General features: G+C 31.1%; 3 protein-coding genes and 1 non-coding gene across 7 annotated transcripts; 2 read left to right on the plus strand and 2 right to left on the minus strand.

Annotated features, from left to right (window-relative positions):
- The first annotated feature begins 2,411 nt into the window (after nt 1–2,411).
- Nucleotides 2,412–5,119, plus strand: LOC123202155. 4 transcript variants are annotated; one of them, XM_044617944.1, is made up of 6 exons: nt 2,412–2,734; nt 3,014–3,092; nt 3,410–3,585; nt 3,893–3,950; nt 4,046–4,096; nt 4,770–5,119. In XM_044617944.1, the coding sequence occupies exons 1-5, from the start codon at nt 2,618–2,620 to the stop codon at nt 4,060–4,062; spliced, it is 447 nt and encodes a 148-aa protein (XP_044473879.1). In that variant the 5' UTR covers nt 2,412–2,617; the 3' UTR covers nt 4,063–4,096; nt 4,770–5,119. The 4 variants fall into 4 exon arrangements, 3 of the variants coding, with proteins under 3 accessions (XP_044473879.1, XP_044473877.1, XP_044473878.1); XM_044617942.1 differs by lacking the exon at nt 4,770–5,119 and adding an exon at nt 4,204–4,661; XM_044617943.1 differs by lacking the exon at nt 4,770–5,119 and adding an exon at nt 4,286–4,661.
- Nucleotides 5,120–5,234: 115 nt separating this feature from the next.
- On the minus strand, nt 5,235–6,020 carry LOC123202156. Its single transcript, XM_044617945.1, has 2 exons — nt 5,486–6,020; nt 5,235–5,406 (listed from the first exon to the last, which is right to left on the minus strand). Exons 1-2 carry the CDS (start codon nt 5,817–5,819, stop codon nt 5,390–5,392), a joined length of 351 nt encoding a protein of 116 aa, XP_044473880.1. The 5' UTR covers nt 5,820–6,020; the 3' UTR covers nt 5,235–5,389.
- A 2,256-nt stretch (nt 6,021–8,276) lies between these two features.
- On the plus strand, nt 8,277–8,348 carry TRNAP-AGG. The gene has a single exon. It is a non-coding gene; the product is annotated as a tRNA-Pro (tRNA).
- A 67-nt stretch (nt 8,349–8,415) lies between these two features.
- LOC123202157 (rop guanine nucleotide exchange factor 7-like) lies at nt 8,416–11,604 on the minus strand. Its single transcript, XM_044617946.1, has 7 exons — nt 10,767–11,604; nt 10,562–10,678; nt 10,313–10,467; nt 10,051–10,125; nt 9,680–9,970; nt 9,241–9,597; nt 8,416–9,153 (listed from the first exon to the last, which is right to left on the minus strand). The coding sequence occupies exons 1-7, from the start codon at nt 11,401–11,403 to the stop codon at nt 8,644–8,646; spliced, it is 2,142 nt and encodes a 713-aa protein (XP_044473881.1). The 5' UTR covers nt 11,404–11,604; the 3' UTR covers nt 8,416–8,643.
- Nucleotides 11,605–17,720: the final 6,116 nt, after the last annotated feature.

Raw genomic sequence — 17,720 nt, forward strand, 5'->3', positions numbered from 1 at the left:
CCAAGTGTACGGATAAGCCTCTTACCTAGAGATTGTGAAAAGAATTTTATCAGGCAATACATCTTTCTAATATCTATAAGAATTTTTTACTATTATTCCCCGTGCTTACAGAGGAAAAATCGAGATTATATCGTTAATATAATTATTATATTTCAATTTAATCAATGTAGGAATAAATCTTAAGAATCATACTTAAATTATGAATTCCCGCATTTGATTATTTGAATTTAATTTTTCATGTTCGTCCTATATATATGAATAACCAAAACAAAGAGATGAACGGTTATATATTGACAAACACACACAAAGTAACTCAAGTCAGGAGTCATCTTCTTTTATCTTACTACACATAGAAGTTTAAATTAAGATATTGCCAGAGCATATTATTTTGTATCTACTCAATCAAAAACATATCATAGATGTAGTTTCTCGAGCATCATGTCAATCCATATTAAAAATTTCTGATGTCATATTTCTTTATATTGTATTTTATTTAACATTGTAGTAGATATCAGAATTAATTATCTTATCTTTATTATTGCTACTATAGATTATCTTGTGTAATACTTCAAAAGTTCAAATTACGTACATCAATTAGTAACTAAAATTATCATCAACCAATGTACATATTTACAACTTGAAATAGAAATATGACATCAAGATATATAATAATATGACTATACAAAAGAATAAAATTATATTAATAAAACTGTGTGTATCCATTTTAAGTACACAAATGAGTTATATATATATATATATATATATATATATATATATATATATATATATATATATATATATATATATATATATATATATATATATATATATATATATATATATATATATATATATATATATATATATATATATATCATTTATTTATATAGTTTTTAATTTATTACACTAGTATATCATTCACTTATACATTGTTTTAGATGTGGGATTTTACTTTTTAGTTTTCAATACCTTCTCTCAAATCACTATAGGTCTAATATCCAAGATTAAATTAAGGCTGTTAGGCTCGCCCACCTTGGTTTTGGGTTCCGATATCATATAAGAATTATATTGAATCAATAAATTTAGAAATCGAAACTTATATTATACAAAACTAATTAACTTATGTTAATGTTTAATTTATCATAATTATATATTACTCATTTATATTATTTTCATTATATATAAGATTTTATTTTTTAGTTTTCAACTAATTATATATATTAATAATAATAATAATAATTTATATATATTATTTAATTAAATAATAATATTTCGTGTTGTTTTTGTACAAGTTTATTGATTAGGGTAAGAAATAATATAATTTATAATATGAATTACGTGAAAAATACTACTTTCTTTTAACTGAAAAAAAAAAAAAAGGTAGAAAACAGATTCAAAAGCAGCAGTGGTCACCGGCCAGTCGAGATTTTTAGAGTCCACGTGGCTGAAAAATCAAACACACGAATGTCATGCGGCGACTCACAATGGCTAACCAACGACTGAAGGACCCACCGTGAATTAAAATTAATTAAACAATAATTTAATAACTAAAAAAAAAATCACCGTCTTCTTTACCAGAGTTTCAATTTTCTGTTATTGTCGTTATCAATACTCTAAAAGATATAATATATATTTTATAATATAATATATATTATAAAATTTATATAATTAATATATATTATTAATATAAATCAATATATATTTTTAAAAAATAATAATATAATAAAGATATATATTATTTATAATTTTTTTTAAATGACAATATATTAATTAAATTTTTTATTATTTTATTTTTTAAAAATTATATCATATAATATGATATAATATATAATTTAATTATTATGTATATAATTTTAATCATCAAATGCACATATATTATATTAAAATAAAAATTTTAAATTATTTAATATAATAATTTTAATATAAATTATCAAAATTTTTATTTATTTAATTGAAAAAAAAAAAAAAAAAAAAACCTTTCCATCAGGGGTTGCCGTCACAAACCCACGTAACATTTTCTGGCCCCACAAGATAAAAAGATAAGGGGTCGAAGAGACTGAGAGCTTTCTCAGTCTGAAAAGAAGAAGGAAAAGTCAAAAATGGGCTTCAACTACAAAAACGAACTGAAGCCGGTTGTTATTATCCACTTAGGTACTCGTGGCGGTAAAATGTTGGAAGATTTAATAGAGGTCCCACTTTCAACTCTAGATTGTACCACGTGCCATTCATCTGCAGATCCGTCGACAACGTGCGAGAGCGAAAAACAACAGAAATGGAAAAATGAATCAGAGAGATCAGAGAAAGGAAACAAATTCAATGAGAGAGTTTCATTTTTTATTATTATAATAAATTAATTAAATATTATGTTACCGAAATAGTCCTTTTAAAGCCTTATAAATCGGCGTTCGACCGTTCCATTTCTCGCCGAGCCGCGATCTTCACGTGTCTTTTCCTTGTTTTTTTTAATTTTTAATTTTCCTGTCATTTTTAATTTATTTTATTTTATTTTCTCCTTCTCAGCTTCCTTTCTCCTTCTCTGACGGTGATTTTCGAATTTTGTTATATTCATCTCTCTCTTTCTCAGCGGCTGAGAGGTTCATTCCAAAGAAAGAGAGAAATGGAAGGACGAAAGCCGACTGGTTCATCTTCTTCATTAACAAATCAGTTGTTTGGTTCCAAGGATTCTGATTCTTCTTCGGGGATTTTTGGCTCCATCTTTTCACCTCCTTCTAAGGTATTCTTCTTTTCAGTTACTTTTTTATTAATCGGTTTTTTTATACAATTATATTTCAGGGATTTCTTAGGTTCCTGGAATCAAATTCGAATATCATGGAAGTTTATTTTTTTAATGGAGTGTATATAAAAAATGAAGGAATTTGGGATATTTTCATATTTCAATGTTTTGTGTTGCCTGTTGATACTGCCTTGTTGTAGAAGTTTTCGATATTTTGACTGGTTTTTTAATGTGTTTATTGTAGCAATTATTGGATTAAGTTTGTGTTGTTGATTATAGGTCTTAGGAAGAGAGTCTCTGCGTTCTGAATCAATGGAGAAAAAGCAAGAGCCCTGGAACAACAAACATGGAGTTCCTGGTAGGCACGGCAATTCTTATGTGTTTATTAGATGATCAATACGTTTTGACACAATTTTTTAGCTTATTTATATGGTAATCCTGTTCAATGCAAGAGATTCTGTTGTGACAAGGGGATGCCTATTTATGCTGAATATTGTTTAGCATTCTGTGAGTAGTTGAATTTTCCAGTTTTTACCAAATCCTGAAAAGAGGTTTAGACATGGTTATTTGACTCAAATTGTTGACATTGTTTTCCGTTTCAAGTAATATTCAGGATTTTATTTCATGAAATCATATCTGAAACTGGTCTTCTAAGCCAGCCCTGCTTTTTATCAGGTGATGCCTCTAAAACTAGTGAAACTGAGAGTCCAGGCACTCCAAACAAGGACCTGAGTTCGTTTTATCAGGAACAAAGAGTACAACCGTGTCATCTCAGTTCATCAATCTATTATGGTGGTCAAGACATCTATTCTGAGCCCCAGAATAAGCAGAGCCCTGAAATTAACTCTACGGTGAGTATATATTATCCATAAATCATTGGAGATAGAAATTGAGTTTTGTAAAATTGTTTTTTGTTTCAGGGTAAGTTTTATTCCAAAATATTAGGCTCCAAATACTTTTTGTTAATAAATTATTCAAGCAGGAGAGAAAAGTTCAAATGCATAGATGTAATTTCACCCTCAAGGCGGGTTTAGGTGTTGGGTTATCCGTAATGTTTGGTTGATGGAATGAATAATGGCTGTGTCTTTATTGAGAGTGTTTGAGGTTGTACTATATTGAATCTGCTAACATGTTTTATTTTTTTTATCTTTTGGTTAGTTTAAAAATGATGGAGAAGATGATTCAGGGAGTGCTTCGAGAGGGAATTGGTGGCAAGGTATTGTACTATGATCATGCATTAGATGTTTGAATTGTGTATCTTTGATCTATTTGCACTGGACTGAAGCTGTTGTTCTGAATTATTCTTTGCAGGGTCTCTCTATTATTAAGAGTTAACTTGCCAGCGCTTACATACTTACCAAGGTATCATACATCTGAGAAATTCACTCCTTGGATGCCTTGATTGTATGCCATCAACCTTTTTTAATTTAGTTTGGATTGCTTACATTTGACTATATGCCTTCAAGCAGGTACATAAGAATATAGAGTAGCAGTTTAATCTACCTTATATTATTATGTGGAAGATAGATAATAGCATTCAGATCATTGCAGAGCTGGTTGTTATTGCTTCGTCCAGCTATATGGCAACATCGCTCAGTAGCCAGATAGTGATATGCACTTCTTTTACAGAAAACCTGTTTTACTGTAAATGATGTGAACTTGGTGTTTTTAATGTAAAGGATGCTTGGTTTAGACTTCATTTACAACTCTTCTCCATGATAGTGGAGTGGTGGGATCTTTGAACATAAGATCGTAATAAGTATCTTTATCAGTTGTTGAACTCTTGATCTTGTTTCCTGCTTTGTATGGAATTTGTGTATAACTTCACTCCTATTGTATTCAGTCCTTCTGAATACAAGTCATTTTGGTACTATTGCTCATACTGGGTCTAAATACAAGTAATGGAATGTGTGTAATGTTGATCATACTTCTGTTTCTTGTGTACTCCATGTTTCTGTTTCTCGTATGATCGTGGTTGCCGTCCAAAATTTTATGAATGTTTATATTTATCTTTAAGATACCTATGAACTTTCAGAATAAGATCCTGAAAACTTCCAGAGTCCACACGTTGTCGAAGATATCCTGAAGATGGCACAAAGTATGAACAGGTAAAGAAGTGCTCAGTTCTGTGTGGCCCAGCAATAACAATATCTGGCACACGGGCCAACTAGAACAGTCTTTGTCTAATTCTCATCTCAGTCTAAGATCTCAATTCTCAGGTGACCCACCATTTAAAGTAGTCTTTATCCATATATTGATGAATCATTGCTTCCAATTGTGGTCAAGTTTGGTCAAGTTTGGTCATTTTGCAAGATAAACAGTGTGAGGACAAAGATTCATCAGCCACATTTTATCAAAGTTGATTCTGATTCTGGTGTCACATAATTAATATTGTCTCCAAGAACTTACATTCTGACACATCAACTTTCTAGAAGGTTATTTGAGAATATCTCATTCAATCTGAAACTTTCTTCAGCTGGGTTTCTGACAAGAAACTATATGGGTACTCAAACTAAGTACATTTTATTATCCATATGATGGTGATAAAAAACTCTAAGCATTTATTACAACAAAGACAAGTTAAAGCAACAGAGTTGCTTCAAGCATTTGAGTACTCTTTACTCCCGATGGCCTTCAGTTCTACTCGATATCTCATCAAGGAAGTGTGTAGGCTGCAAGCCAGAAATTATGATGTTAGGGATCAAGTGATAGGCAAAAACATGAAAAACATAATGAATTCTATATACTCACGTCCACATTTGTAGCCCACAGGACGATTTTCCAGGTTGCAGCGCTTGGGGATGGTCATAGCAATTTGTGGCTTAATTCCTGAAGCCTTCGCAGTGTTAGAAAGCATAACAGCACAGAGACAGCTCGGTTCCCCGCCCATTTTCTTCACCTCGGCGCAGCAACTGTCCGAAACTGGAGCTTTCTCATCCTGAGCTGCTGCTGCACAAGGAGCTAGCTTCATTGCCTCATTATCTGGAGATGACTTACCGCATTCTCCAGCCGCTTCAAGCCCAGCAATGTTGAGCACACCTACAAGCAGTCCTAGAAGGCAGATGAATTTCACTAAAACCGCCATTGTAATTCACGAAAGCACAAATCCTCTACAAAATACAATCTTAAAATGCAAACGGCCTTGCCTAAAAGAAAGTTTTTATACCAGTACAAGAGCTCCAAGAGTGCCTGCAATTATTGCCTACTTATGATGATGGAGCTTGCACTAGAATATTATAGTTGCAGCACTTTGCAAAATAAAGTTAGTAAAGGGCAATATGCTTACTTTTTCAGATTAATTTTATGATCACCATTAAAATTTTTCCGAATGTTGCCATTACATTGACGGTGGATGAGCTCAAAAGCTCACTACATATCCAACTTGCCACGCCATCTTCAGTCTTTAGAACTCCATTAAAGAACAAAAAGGGAGGTTCTTTAATAAAGTTAGCGGCTCGTTGAAACGTGCAGCCAATTTGGAGCTAACTAGGAGGCATATGGGCACCACTACTGACATTGGAAAAATCTTCTTCCATCCATGAAAGGAATCAAACTGGATCATTGTTTGACAAATAGAGTTGGATTCAAATCAAGTTAATTTAATTTGGTTTGATGTTTGCCTCAATTTAAGCCGAATTTAAATTAGAGTTTCAATTTAACAGTTCAACCTGAATCCCACTCTGTCAATATTGTTCTTTCCGTTAATAAAATTATTCACCCACCTATAATACTATTCATCATGTTGCTTACACTATACATTTCGTCTAATCTTCTAATGACATCTTCAACTGAGCTCAAATGAACCCATTTTCCACTCACCACTTATTAGTAATTTTTTTTAAAATTACCCCATATGTGACTAATAACTACTAATATAATTAGTCTTATTTTACCTCATCTGACATGAATTTTAGTTTGAAGATCTTCTTATCCTAGCATGTTGACATAGTGAGGATGCCTCATGTACCAAAATAGGAAAAACATCAAATGCACTCCAAATACAGTCTATTAGTACAAAGATAATACTCTTTTTTTTTTTTAAATATAAAAACCTATTCATATCGATATCGATGTGTTCTAAGATAATTAAATTACTTTAAAATAAGAACAAATTATATAAGGCTAAAAGGTCGTTTCCCATGTTTGATAAATGATATATTTGCACTATTTCAGTTTTAAAAAAAAAAACCACTTTCTTGTTTATTTGTCAAAATCAATGGTTAATTATAATAATCAAATGGTATTTATGTTATTTTATTAAACTATTATAATACATGTGTAATTAACGAATATTTTATCTCTTAGGTTGAAAAAATGGTAAAAGTGATCATTTTTACTACTTCTCAATCTTATCATTTTTAGTGTCGCTCTTATCCCAAAAAGTCTTTAAAGTTTAGTTTCAATTCTTTAAACAAAATAACAAACAACATAATGAAATACTTGCTTGGATTAAGAGGACTTTGTTGCTAGATTTCTATGATTTTTAACTGAATTTTAGATTTAAAAAAAAAAATGTTTGTAAAGTTAGGATACTTAATATTAGAGATGAAGTTAACAGGGATTAATTTAAGATTTTGCCTATATTCTCATAATTCATAGAATGTTGAATAATAGCATTTAGCCCCAATAAAATAAGGTTATTTTAGTTTATTTTATTTTATTTATAACTATTCAAAATATTTAGTATAGTTGTGTGAAATGTGAATTTCCATAGGGTTTGACCCGTCTTACATTTTTTTTTATAATATTATGTATGTAATAAAAGCTTTTTCTTGTTTTGTAATTTTCAATATTATGCAAGTCAGTATAATTAGATTTGGCAAACAGGTTGCTCGGGTGCGGGTTAGACCGATATGGGTGTGAGTAAAATGGGTTCAAATTGAGTTATACGTATAATGATTTTTAAAACTCATACTCGATCTAACTATTACGAGTTAACTTATGGTTATCCATTAATATTAATTTCTCATTATTTTTTTGTTGTTTTTATTATTTTAATATATTTTTTTAATTTTTAATATTTTTATTTTCAAGTATACAAGTATTTCATGAAGAAACAAAAATTTACCTCAAATTATAAAAATGTTTTTATAAATTTAAAGAATTTTAGCATTAAATATAGAATAAATATTTATAACAAAATGTTTAATGCTTATATTTTTTAAATTTATTTTCAGCACTATAAATTCTTTCATTTTAGGATGAATTTGAGTTTATTTTATGTTAAAAAAAATATGTAAAATATATGTTTGGTACTTTATAAATTTGATATTGAAATAGAAAAAAAAAAGTGACTCATAGATGTTCACAGACCTACCTGACCCACCCGTAAAAATTAATTACCTATGGATACGGGTCAAAAAATATATAATTCTTTTTTGTATTTTGATGGGTTACTCACAGGTTACACCGGTGACATGTGAAAGGTGACCCGCGTTTTGCCATCTCTTAGTGTAATTGACTATCTTTTTTTATTGTTAAAACTATGTATGTCTATTTGCAGATTGGTTTTGAATTATAACAACACACAAATTTTCATCGCGGGCATTTGGTCTAGTGGTATGATTCTCGCTTAGGGTGCGAGAGGTCCCGAGTTCAATTCTCGGAATGCCCCATTTTTTTCACCCCCCTTTTTCTTTCACAATCCGATTGGAAATTCCTGACATTTCAAGTGAATCCCATGAAGTAACAAAAAGCAATTAACTCATTAATATCCTGGGTAACAAGTAGAATTTTTACCAACTAATATCACTAGAGACATCCTTACAACAAGATTTAAACAGTATAACCAACTTTCCCAACTTAAAAATATATCTAATTATCTATTCTTATAAGATGCATACATAAAATACCTAATTCAACACATAAACATCTAAGCACATTGCCTTACAAGGCAACTTGAGGGACTCTTACTCTTCCTCCACAGTTGTGTCTTGTGTTGGTGAGCTTATAGCCCTTTTTATACACTCCAATGATTCGAGTCCTGGTCGAGGCGGTGTTGCTTCTCGAATACTAGTTAATATAGAGTTGGCTTCATCGATTGAGTTGCCACATTCTTTTCCAGTGGTGTCAATGGTAAGGAAATCGGTTAACACCTTTTTCACGCTGACACCACGCTGGGGAACCTTGCTGCTTGTGCAAAAGGGAGATCTTTCTCCCTTTGCCGGGCTAAGAAGCGGTGCCGGTGAAAAGCTTGGTGTTGTGTAAGCTGTTTTGTAAGGAGTACTTGTGAAAGGCACCGGGTATGGAATGGAGATGCTCTTCTGGGTGATTACTCCAACTTTGGACACTGACGAGAGCGGATCCGAATGCTTGGTTAAGTCGTCCACATAAAGCAAATCATCAATGCGAGCGACAATATTAAATGCTAAGCTCTCCAAAACTCTAGAGTAGCTCTCCAAAATAGACTTTCCAACATCCTAGATAATATTGTAATTGGATTGATTGAGTATTGCATTGAAGTTAGAAAGGTTTTATTATGAGCTAATAATTTGAAAATTATGTACCTTGTTGGACTGAATTTTGCTCATATCTAAAGTTGTCTGGGGAAGACCAGGAAACCACTGCTTCAAGCAAAGCAGAAGGCTTTCTGCGCGATCTGCAAGCAATTCCCTCTTGTCTGTATCAACAACCAATTCCTTGACCAATTCCCATGACGACTTCGAAGTGGAACGAGTTGTGTTATTAACAGGCTTGGTGTTGGTCCTTTTGCGCCACGCGTAAATTGAGGCCTCTACTCGGTTTGCAATCTCTATAGCTTGATGTTCAGAGGACAAATCAAGGCATTCAAGCAGACATTCAGGAGAAAACTGATCGGATGAAATGTATCGATAAATGATATCTCCTAAGCTGGCTCTTACATTCTGAAACCAAAATGAAGACACAATAAATAACCAGGTATATACACGTCTCATTACACTAGATATATATGTGGCTGCTTGATACCTTGGGAAGAGATTCCAAGTAAGATTCAGGGACTTCCATTTCTGCAAGAGTAATGCCATTGATAGCCATGGCAGCTTTCAATATTTGGTTAGTGCAATCACGCTTGTGCTGCAACTGCTTTCTTGTAACTTCACAGAGACCACCCGGAGGGACTCGAGGCACTGGTAGCCACCACTTTTCCTCTTGACGCTGCAGAGCTCTACGGAACGATGCTGTCCCATCAGCCTCCAGGGGTAGAATCCCCTGATCAACATACCAGAACTCTGTATTTTCAAAACTATCTAATATTTCCTGCAAAGAAGATAAATATTCAGAAATGATCTCCTTCAAGCTGGAGCAAATTACAAAGAAACAAGTGTTGACAATCTTACAAGAAGCATATTATCTAATTTGCGCAAAGCTGGAAGATTAACATAAAGATCGGATCGTGGTCTGCAAGTCATCACCTGTACCCCAATGGGAATCAAATTTGACCCAAAACTTGATGTTAAATTGGCAAAGAAATCTACCATTCATATGAAAAAAACAAATAAAAAATATATATATGATGCCAATGAAATTGTTAGCCACAGGGGCATCAAAACATATTATATAAATTATAATTCCTTGAAAGAAAATCCTTTATAATCATACCTCAAGCTTGCTGCCATCTGGAAATGTCTGCCAAGAGGGCATCAACTCAACAATGTGATCGCTAACACTAAGAAGCCATTCCATCTCTCTTCTCCACATGGCTTTCTTCTCAATAGGCAAAGGCTCTAACCTCCATAGTTGCCCAAACAAGGTTGCTGCAAAATTCGGTAGAATGAAGAGCAATAACCATCGAAGTCAAAGCAAATTACTAAATCAACTTACACGAGGCAGTTTTGTTAGTTAACTTACCACAAAGATTAGTAATGGCATTTGAAATAGCCAGTGCAGTGGAAACCCCATTTCCAGAACCTGACATGTCTTCCCCAAGTAGCAATTTTGCAAACCTTTCCTTCATCATCTCGATCTCTATAATCCGAACAAAGAAATTTCCAAACTCAAATTCGTCAAACACATTTTCATAAATTAACAGAGAGAGTAAGTAGTAGAAAAATACCTGAAAGATTAGAGCCTTGTTTCTTCAATTTCCTATCACCCATAACAGGTTTCTTCTCATCCTCATTACCTTCAACACTGTTGCAATTTGGTGTCTCGGTTTTTTGTATAGGCCAATCTATAGTAGTTGGAGAAGATGACTCTTCTGAGCTACTGTGACTCAGCTCCTCATGGCCTGTTGTCTCAGATGTCAAAAAATCAGAACTTGAACTGCTCTCACGATCTTTTTCTTCAATCAATTTCCCAAATGTCTCTATTCTCCTCTCATTTTCACTAAACACTTGATGCTTAACCTCTTCATAGCCTTCATTCTCGCTTACCATATTCAAGCCCTCCATTGCAGCTTTCCCAGGTGAAGAACAAAAAACAGTGTTATTCACAACCATAACATTACCCTCAATACTTTTCAACCTCAACCCACTTGAGAATCTACCTCTACAGTTCCAGTTCTTGAAAGACTTATACACCCAGAAACCAAAATGGGAAAATGGGTTGGAGTTGTCAAAGCTTCCAGGCTTCAAAAATGGTACACAAAGCTTCAGCTGGTGGTCTTCTTGTAGTAGTAGAAGTTGTTGCTGCTGCTGCTGTTGCTGTTGGTTACCTTCTCTCTCTTGTTGGTGAATGAAAGCGCTATCCATAAGGTTCCAATAACCATGTCTGGCATGGTAAAACAGAATATACAGAGAATTTGGTGGGTGTTACTTGTGAAAGGAGCCTTGTATTCTAATGTAATGTATGGTAAAATCATGAGAGAGAGAGAAGATAGCCATGATTACTGAAGCTTGCCTAAACGCATGACATGAGAGAGACAAATGAAACCAAGAGCCTCTTTCTGTCCTTTGAATATTTAAGACTTCTCAATGACTCCATATTTCTTATTTTTAAGCAGACAGAAGACTATAAAATACCCGACCCGACTCTTTTTTCTTCTTTCTTGCTATGCATGCCCTTTGAGGTTTAAATCTTAATTATAATTATACGCATATTAATAGTGCTTAGTTTGTTTAAAATATGATTAAAATATTGTCATGGGAGTCGTGTAAACGACGAATCTATCAATTATGTCGCTTGTTTTTAACTTCCTAAGGTAAACTAGGTTTAGCGTTAATGACTAATATGCCCTTCATTTGAAATTACCTAAATCTCCTTCATCCAACTTTTTATTTAGCCATATGCCCTTATATTATAGTGTTTGTTTGTTAGTTTTGTTCCAACTGTCATGCCTCCTAGTATAACAAGTTTAGGTTATGGTTGGATACTTTTTTCTTGGCACATAAGTTTTTCCTCATTTTAATATATGTTTATTTAAAAAAAAAAAAAACTTGTTATTTACATATGGTAATAGATCGGATAAAAGTCAAATATCTTAATTTATATCTTTATCATTGTCTCGTTTCTTATATAAAAATGATAAAAAATTTTCGTTCTTTCTATGAGAAAAATTTCTCTCTTGTTTTTTTTTTATCTATAACAATAAATTTTTTTTATTTTTTTATTTTAATTAAAAATAATAAAATATTTATTAAATATATAGATATATTAATAATAATTTAAAATTTTTAATAATAATTTAATATTTAATCATTTAAAATATATATAAAAAAAAGAGAGACAACTGATTGTTGTCAATATTGTGATTACAACAAATCATAGTTGGCTCAGAATGGGCACGTGTCAAGCATACAGAACTTCAGTTATCTATTCAGAAGTGTTTTATGGGCAAAAACGAAGAGCCACAACACAACTGACTCTTGGAAACATAAGAAAACTTGCTTGTTTTCTCTTTCAATATATTTTGATTTACTGTTTGGATAGAATGATTCGGTAAGAAATATCCGGAAAATTGATCGGGAAGTAACAGGCACAGGTTCGACTATTGAAGATGATATTTTTTTTGTTTTCTCTTGGGGGGCAACGAACAGGAATCCGAAGCTTGGCAAGGCTAGTTTGGTAATTTAACATTATTATTATTTTTTATTTGAAATTTACAGCCTAATCATGTCTTATAACTAACTAACTAACTAACTAACATTAACAATTTTAATGAAAGTGACATTGAAGTTGCAGTTGAGATCTGTAATCTGTTAGATAAACTTTGATTACAAGATTTGGCTTAAAACCCAGAGAATGATTTTGTCGGTTGTTGAGTTGAGGCTTAACTTAAGTACGAAATTGTTGGAGGATGATTTTGACATTTCATTTTAAAAACCCTAAAGAGGGAAACTGCAAAGAAACTTCATCTTCAAGCTCAGTTTGGTTTAGTAAAGTTGCAGCATTTTACTTTTGTTCTATAAATTTTGATTCATTCTTTATTAAAGAAGACTTCTTTTTTTTTTGTTTTTCAATTTTTGAATGCAAAATTCAAATGGGTAAGTGAAATTTTTTCTGGGAAATCTTGAATCGATTCAAAATTCCATCTAAACTCTAAATAACAGTTCAGGGTTTAGTAGTACTGTACAGATCACCGATCCAATCCCTTAGCTCTTCTTTACCAGTGAGTGAATCATATTTGTGCATGTGGGCATGTCATATACTGTTTCTGAGACTCAAGAAACCAGTCATAGGTTGTGGTTATTTCAAGTGGCGGCTAGGGTTTTTTAAAATTCCAATGGTAGGTTTTTAAATTTGCTCTAAAAGATTAATGTGAAATCTATAAAAGAGCTATTTTTTTGCCTCCATATAGATTTGGTAGCTTCAGTGACAATAGAGTAGGGTTCCAAACATGAGAACAAGAGAATCTAAATATTTTCTAACGATATTTTAACATTAAACATTTTATTTATTGGTTAGAAACATGAAGTTTCATTTGTTTGTATAATCAATTCAAAATAAAAAAGCGATCTGACTCAAATAAGATTTTTTCGTGGAAAAGAAATGATTTTTTAAAAATTTTTGGAGCAAACCTTTGGTGGGAAAATGTAATTTAATTTAGTCTAAGAAGAATGCTTTGACAGGTTAAATTCAAATATATTGCAAGCAAAGGGATAACCTAAAAAGTTGCTTTCCCTTTAATTTATGTGTGAATGGGAGGAGAATGTTGTTGGAATTAATTCAACTTTCAAATTTGAAAAGGAAAAATTGTGCATGCTAAGCTATTCCTATTCTATTCTATTCCCTAAATTTGTTCGTATTCAAACTTCCTAATCAAATTATTGCGATAAGGTTAATCTATTCTCAAATTATTATCTGTAAAATATTAAAAATTTAAATATTTATTTTTTTATTAAAATTAAGAGTAAAATCATTATTCAACCAAAAAAATTTTAAAAATTAAAATTTTATCTCATTTTTCTTCTTTAGTTTAAAAAATTAATAATTTTTCTCCACACAAAGTTTGAATAGTAACATTTTCCCACTAGAGTTTTTTTTTTCTCTTTTTTCTACGGCTATCTCTGTTTTAACTAATAACCAACCTTTTCACCAACTTGTTCTTCCGTCATATGACAACGCCTAACAAATATTTTCATTAGACAAAAACAAATCGTCTTTGTTCGGCTTGAAGAGACAATGACAATGGTAACTTTGTAAACTTTGAGTGAGGAAAAATTATTAATTTTTTAAACTAAAAAGGAGAAAATAAGATAAAATTTTAATTTTTTAAATATTTTGTTTATAAATAATTATTTATCTTTAACCCTAACAGAGAATTTTAACAAAACGTTAGGTGTTTTGGTTTTTGAAATTTTATGGAGAGTTTGGGAATGGACCAAACCCTGGGTGGGAATAATTCTTTTAGCCCTTTTATAAATAATGGAATGGATTATAATTCACCTTAATAAAATTGATTCAATTATGGGTTCTAAAGAAAAAAAATTTCCAATAATTTATTCACATCATTGATTGTATTTGGTGGAGAAGAATTATTAACAACAAATATTTGGTAGCATTTATAGTTGATTAGAAATGATGTTATTATATGAATTAATATATGTAAAAATTGTTATTATATTTTACTTTTTAATTATTTGTTATTTTTAGAAAGACAGATCCGAGTGAGTTGAGTTTGAGTTTAGTTCGATTTGTATGAAATCGAGCTCAAGCTTAGCTCGTTTCAAAAGAGTTGAGTTTGAGTTTGAGTTTGAATTGAGTTTTTAGCTTAACTTATTATTAAAACGATGTTGTTTTAATGTATATTGGATAAAACAATATCAATTTATATTAATTTTCTTTAAGTTCACCAGCTTGATGAGCTGAATATCCCAAAACTCAAATTTAAGCTCGAGCTTGAAATTATTAAACTTTCAGTTTTAAACTCACTTGAATTGAGTTTATTTTAAACTTATTTGAACTAAATTCGAGCTCAAACTTGAATAAATTTAACTCAAATCTAACCCGAATTTTTAGTTTACTAATTTGTATTATATAATTAGTATGGGCTGAACTCTTTCACATCAAATTGTTCTAGCCAATTTATGGGACCCTCTATGGTACTTGAGGAGGAGGCAGTCGAGATGAGGACATTGGTTGGGTTCATAACTAATGGGCCATTCAATTTTAAGAGCAAGGCCTAAAGTTTTAGTCTTTCGGAATTTAAGAGCCCAATCCAATAACAAGAATATGAATTTACCCGAACTTTGCCTTTGAGGACAGTTAGATTGGATGTAATGATCATGGGAAATTTATTCGAACTTAAAATAATCAATTTGAGCTTGAATTTGACTCACTCGAGCTAATGAAAAGTAACATCAAAGAAAATAAACAGCAAAATCAGAGAACGAGCGGAAGAAGAAGATAAATGGTTAAAGAAGAAAAAGAAAGAATCATTTAAAAAAATAAAGAAATTTGTTAATGAGACTAATTCTAACACCAACATCTATCATAGATCAAGCTCAAGTTCAAACAAATTAAAATCGCTTTAGTTTGAATTAGTTTGTTCGAACCGAATAATAAACCGTATTCTCAATAATGAAAACATGACACGTTTCTAAACTAAGTTCATTGATAAATAAATAACAAATAATATTTGTATCTTTTATCGAGTGATCGTTCTCATATTAATTAGACTAAAATTAACTGAAAATATAATTTTAATGTATCATACGCACTGAAATTTATACTCTCTACCTTATAATCGCACCTCTTTTCCGCCGAAGTGACCCTCTTGGGCGCAGATTAGCCTTGTTCCCAAGGCAGTAGACTGGTGATGTCGGCGAACGTGAAAGCTTGTGGAAAAACAATGTATCGAGGCATCATATGGGTCGGTTGCCTTTGTATGCAGCTTCACATTAAATAATATGGATATGGTCTTCATTTTTATCGGTTTTGTTGATGTTTTCCAGGTTTCAATATCACCATCTGTGAGCCCAGCAGATATAAAAATATTGGGCCAGGATGAGCTTAGCCTGATCGCACATGTCATACGGTCTGTCTCATGTACTTGTCCAGAAACGACCAAAATGCACCACTCATACATGAAGTTTGAAGTTGTCTTATCAGATTGCGTTTGATCGAGGGTAATTAACGATTATTTTGATAATAGGTAATATAAAAAATATTATTTTAAAATAATATAAAAATATTTTAAAATAATTATACTTAAATATATTTAAATAAAATAATATTTTTATTTTATTTTATTATTTTTAATTAAATACAATAATTATTTATATTTATCAATTTTTATCAAATCTCATCAAATATAATAATAATTTTTATTTAGTAATTTTTATTATAATATATCTTTAAGATACTTTTTCAATTTTAGTAACAAAATATTTCTAAAACTAAATGCCCCTTAAGAGTTTAGTTTCAACTTTTGGATATATAGTTATTAGTAGGGTAATTAATTAAAATAAGCAAAAATTTAAGCGTTTATACGTTTTTAAGCCACCCTAGAAAAGTTTTACCAAAATAAGCAAACCGTATTTTTTTTACCCTTATGTTGAAAAACCAAGTAAAAATATTTTTTCTGAGAATGTGCGTCGGTTTATAGCGGTTACGATGGTAGCTAGGGATTTTACAGTGAAACCCTAAATATGTCGAATGTATATGGATGTTTTTGAATGTTTCGAACGCTTAAAATGATGTAGTTTCGATGTTAATGGATGCTTAAAAGTGTAGCTGTTGAGAGACAAAAAGGCAAAAAGTGAACAGTGTCACGCAAACCACGCAAATGCTCTTCACATCGTGCAAACTGCTTGCAAAATCGCGCAAAAAATACTGTTCACAGACTATGATATCTACTTTTGCGCGATGTAAACAATGTTTGCGCGGTGTAAACAGTGTTTGCGCGATTTGCGCAGCACTGTAAATTTGCGCAGTTTGCATGACACTGTAAATTTGCGCGCTTTTGTCTCTCAACGGCTACACTTCCAGACATCCATTAACATTGAAACTACATCATTTTAAGCGTTCGAAACATTCAAAAACATTCATATATATAATTCGACATATTTAGGGTTTCAGTGTAAAATCCCTAGCCACCATCGTAACCGCCATAAACTGACGCACATTCTCAGAAAAAATATTTTTACTTGGTTTTTCAACATAAGGGTAAAAAGGGTAAAAAAAAATACGGTTTGCTTATTTTGGTAAAACTTTTCTAGGGTGGCCTAAAAACGTATAAACCCTTAAAATTTTGCTTATTTTAATTAATTACCCTTATTAGTATTTTATAATACATAATATATATCATATGATATAAATAAAAAACTATATATATTATAAGATGTATCAAATTAATATGATATAATAAATATATTATATGATATGATATGTATTCTATAATATAAGATATATTATCAATATAAATTAATATTTTTTATAATAAATAATGATATAATAAAAAATATTTATAAAAAATTTTAAAATTTTAAGAGTGTTTATAATATTTTATAAATAAAAATACACTAATTAAAATTTTTTATTATTTTATATTTTAAAAATTATGTTATATAATATGATATAACATCTTATATATAATATAAAAAAATTATATTTATGATATGTCAAACGC

Source organism: Mangifera indica, chromosome 18, assembly GCF_011075055.1.
Source record: "Mangifera indica cultivar Alphonso chromosome 18, CATAS_Mindica_2.1, whole genome shotgun sequence".
In the NCBI taxonomy this organism is placed as follows: Eukaryota; Viridiplantae; Streptophyta; class Magnoliopsida; order Sapindales; family Anacardiaceae; genus Mangifera; species Mangifera indica.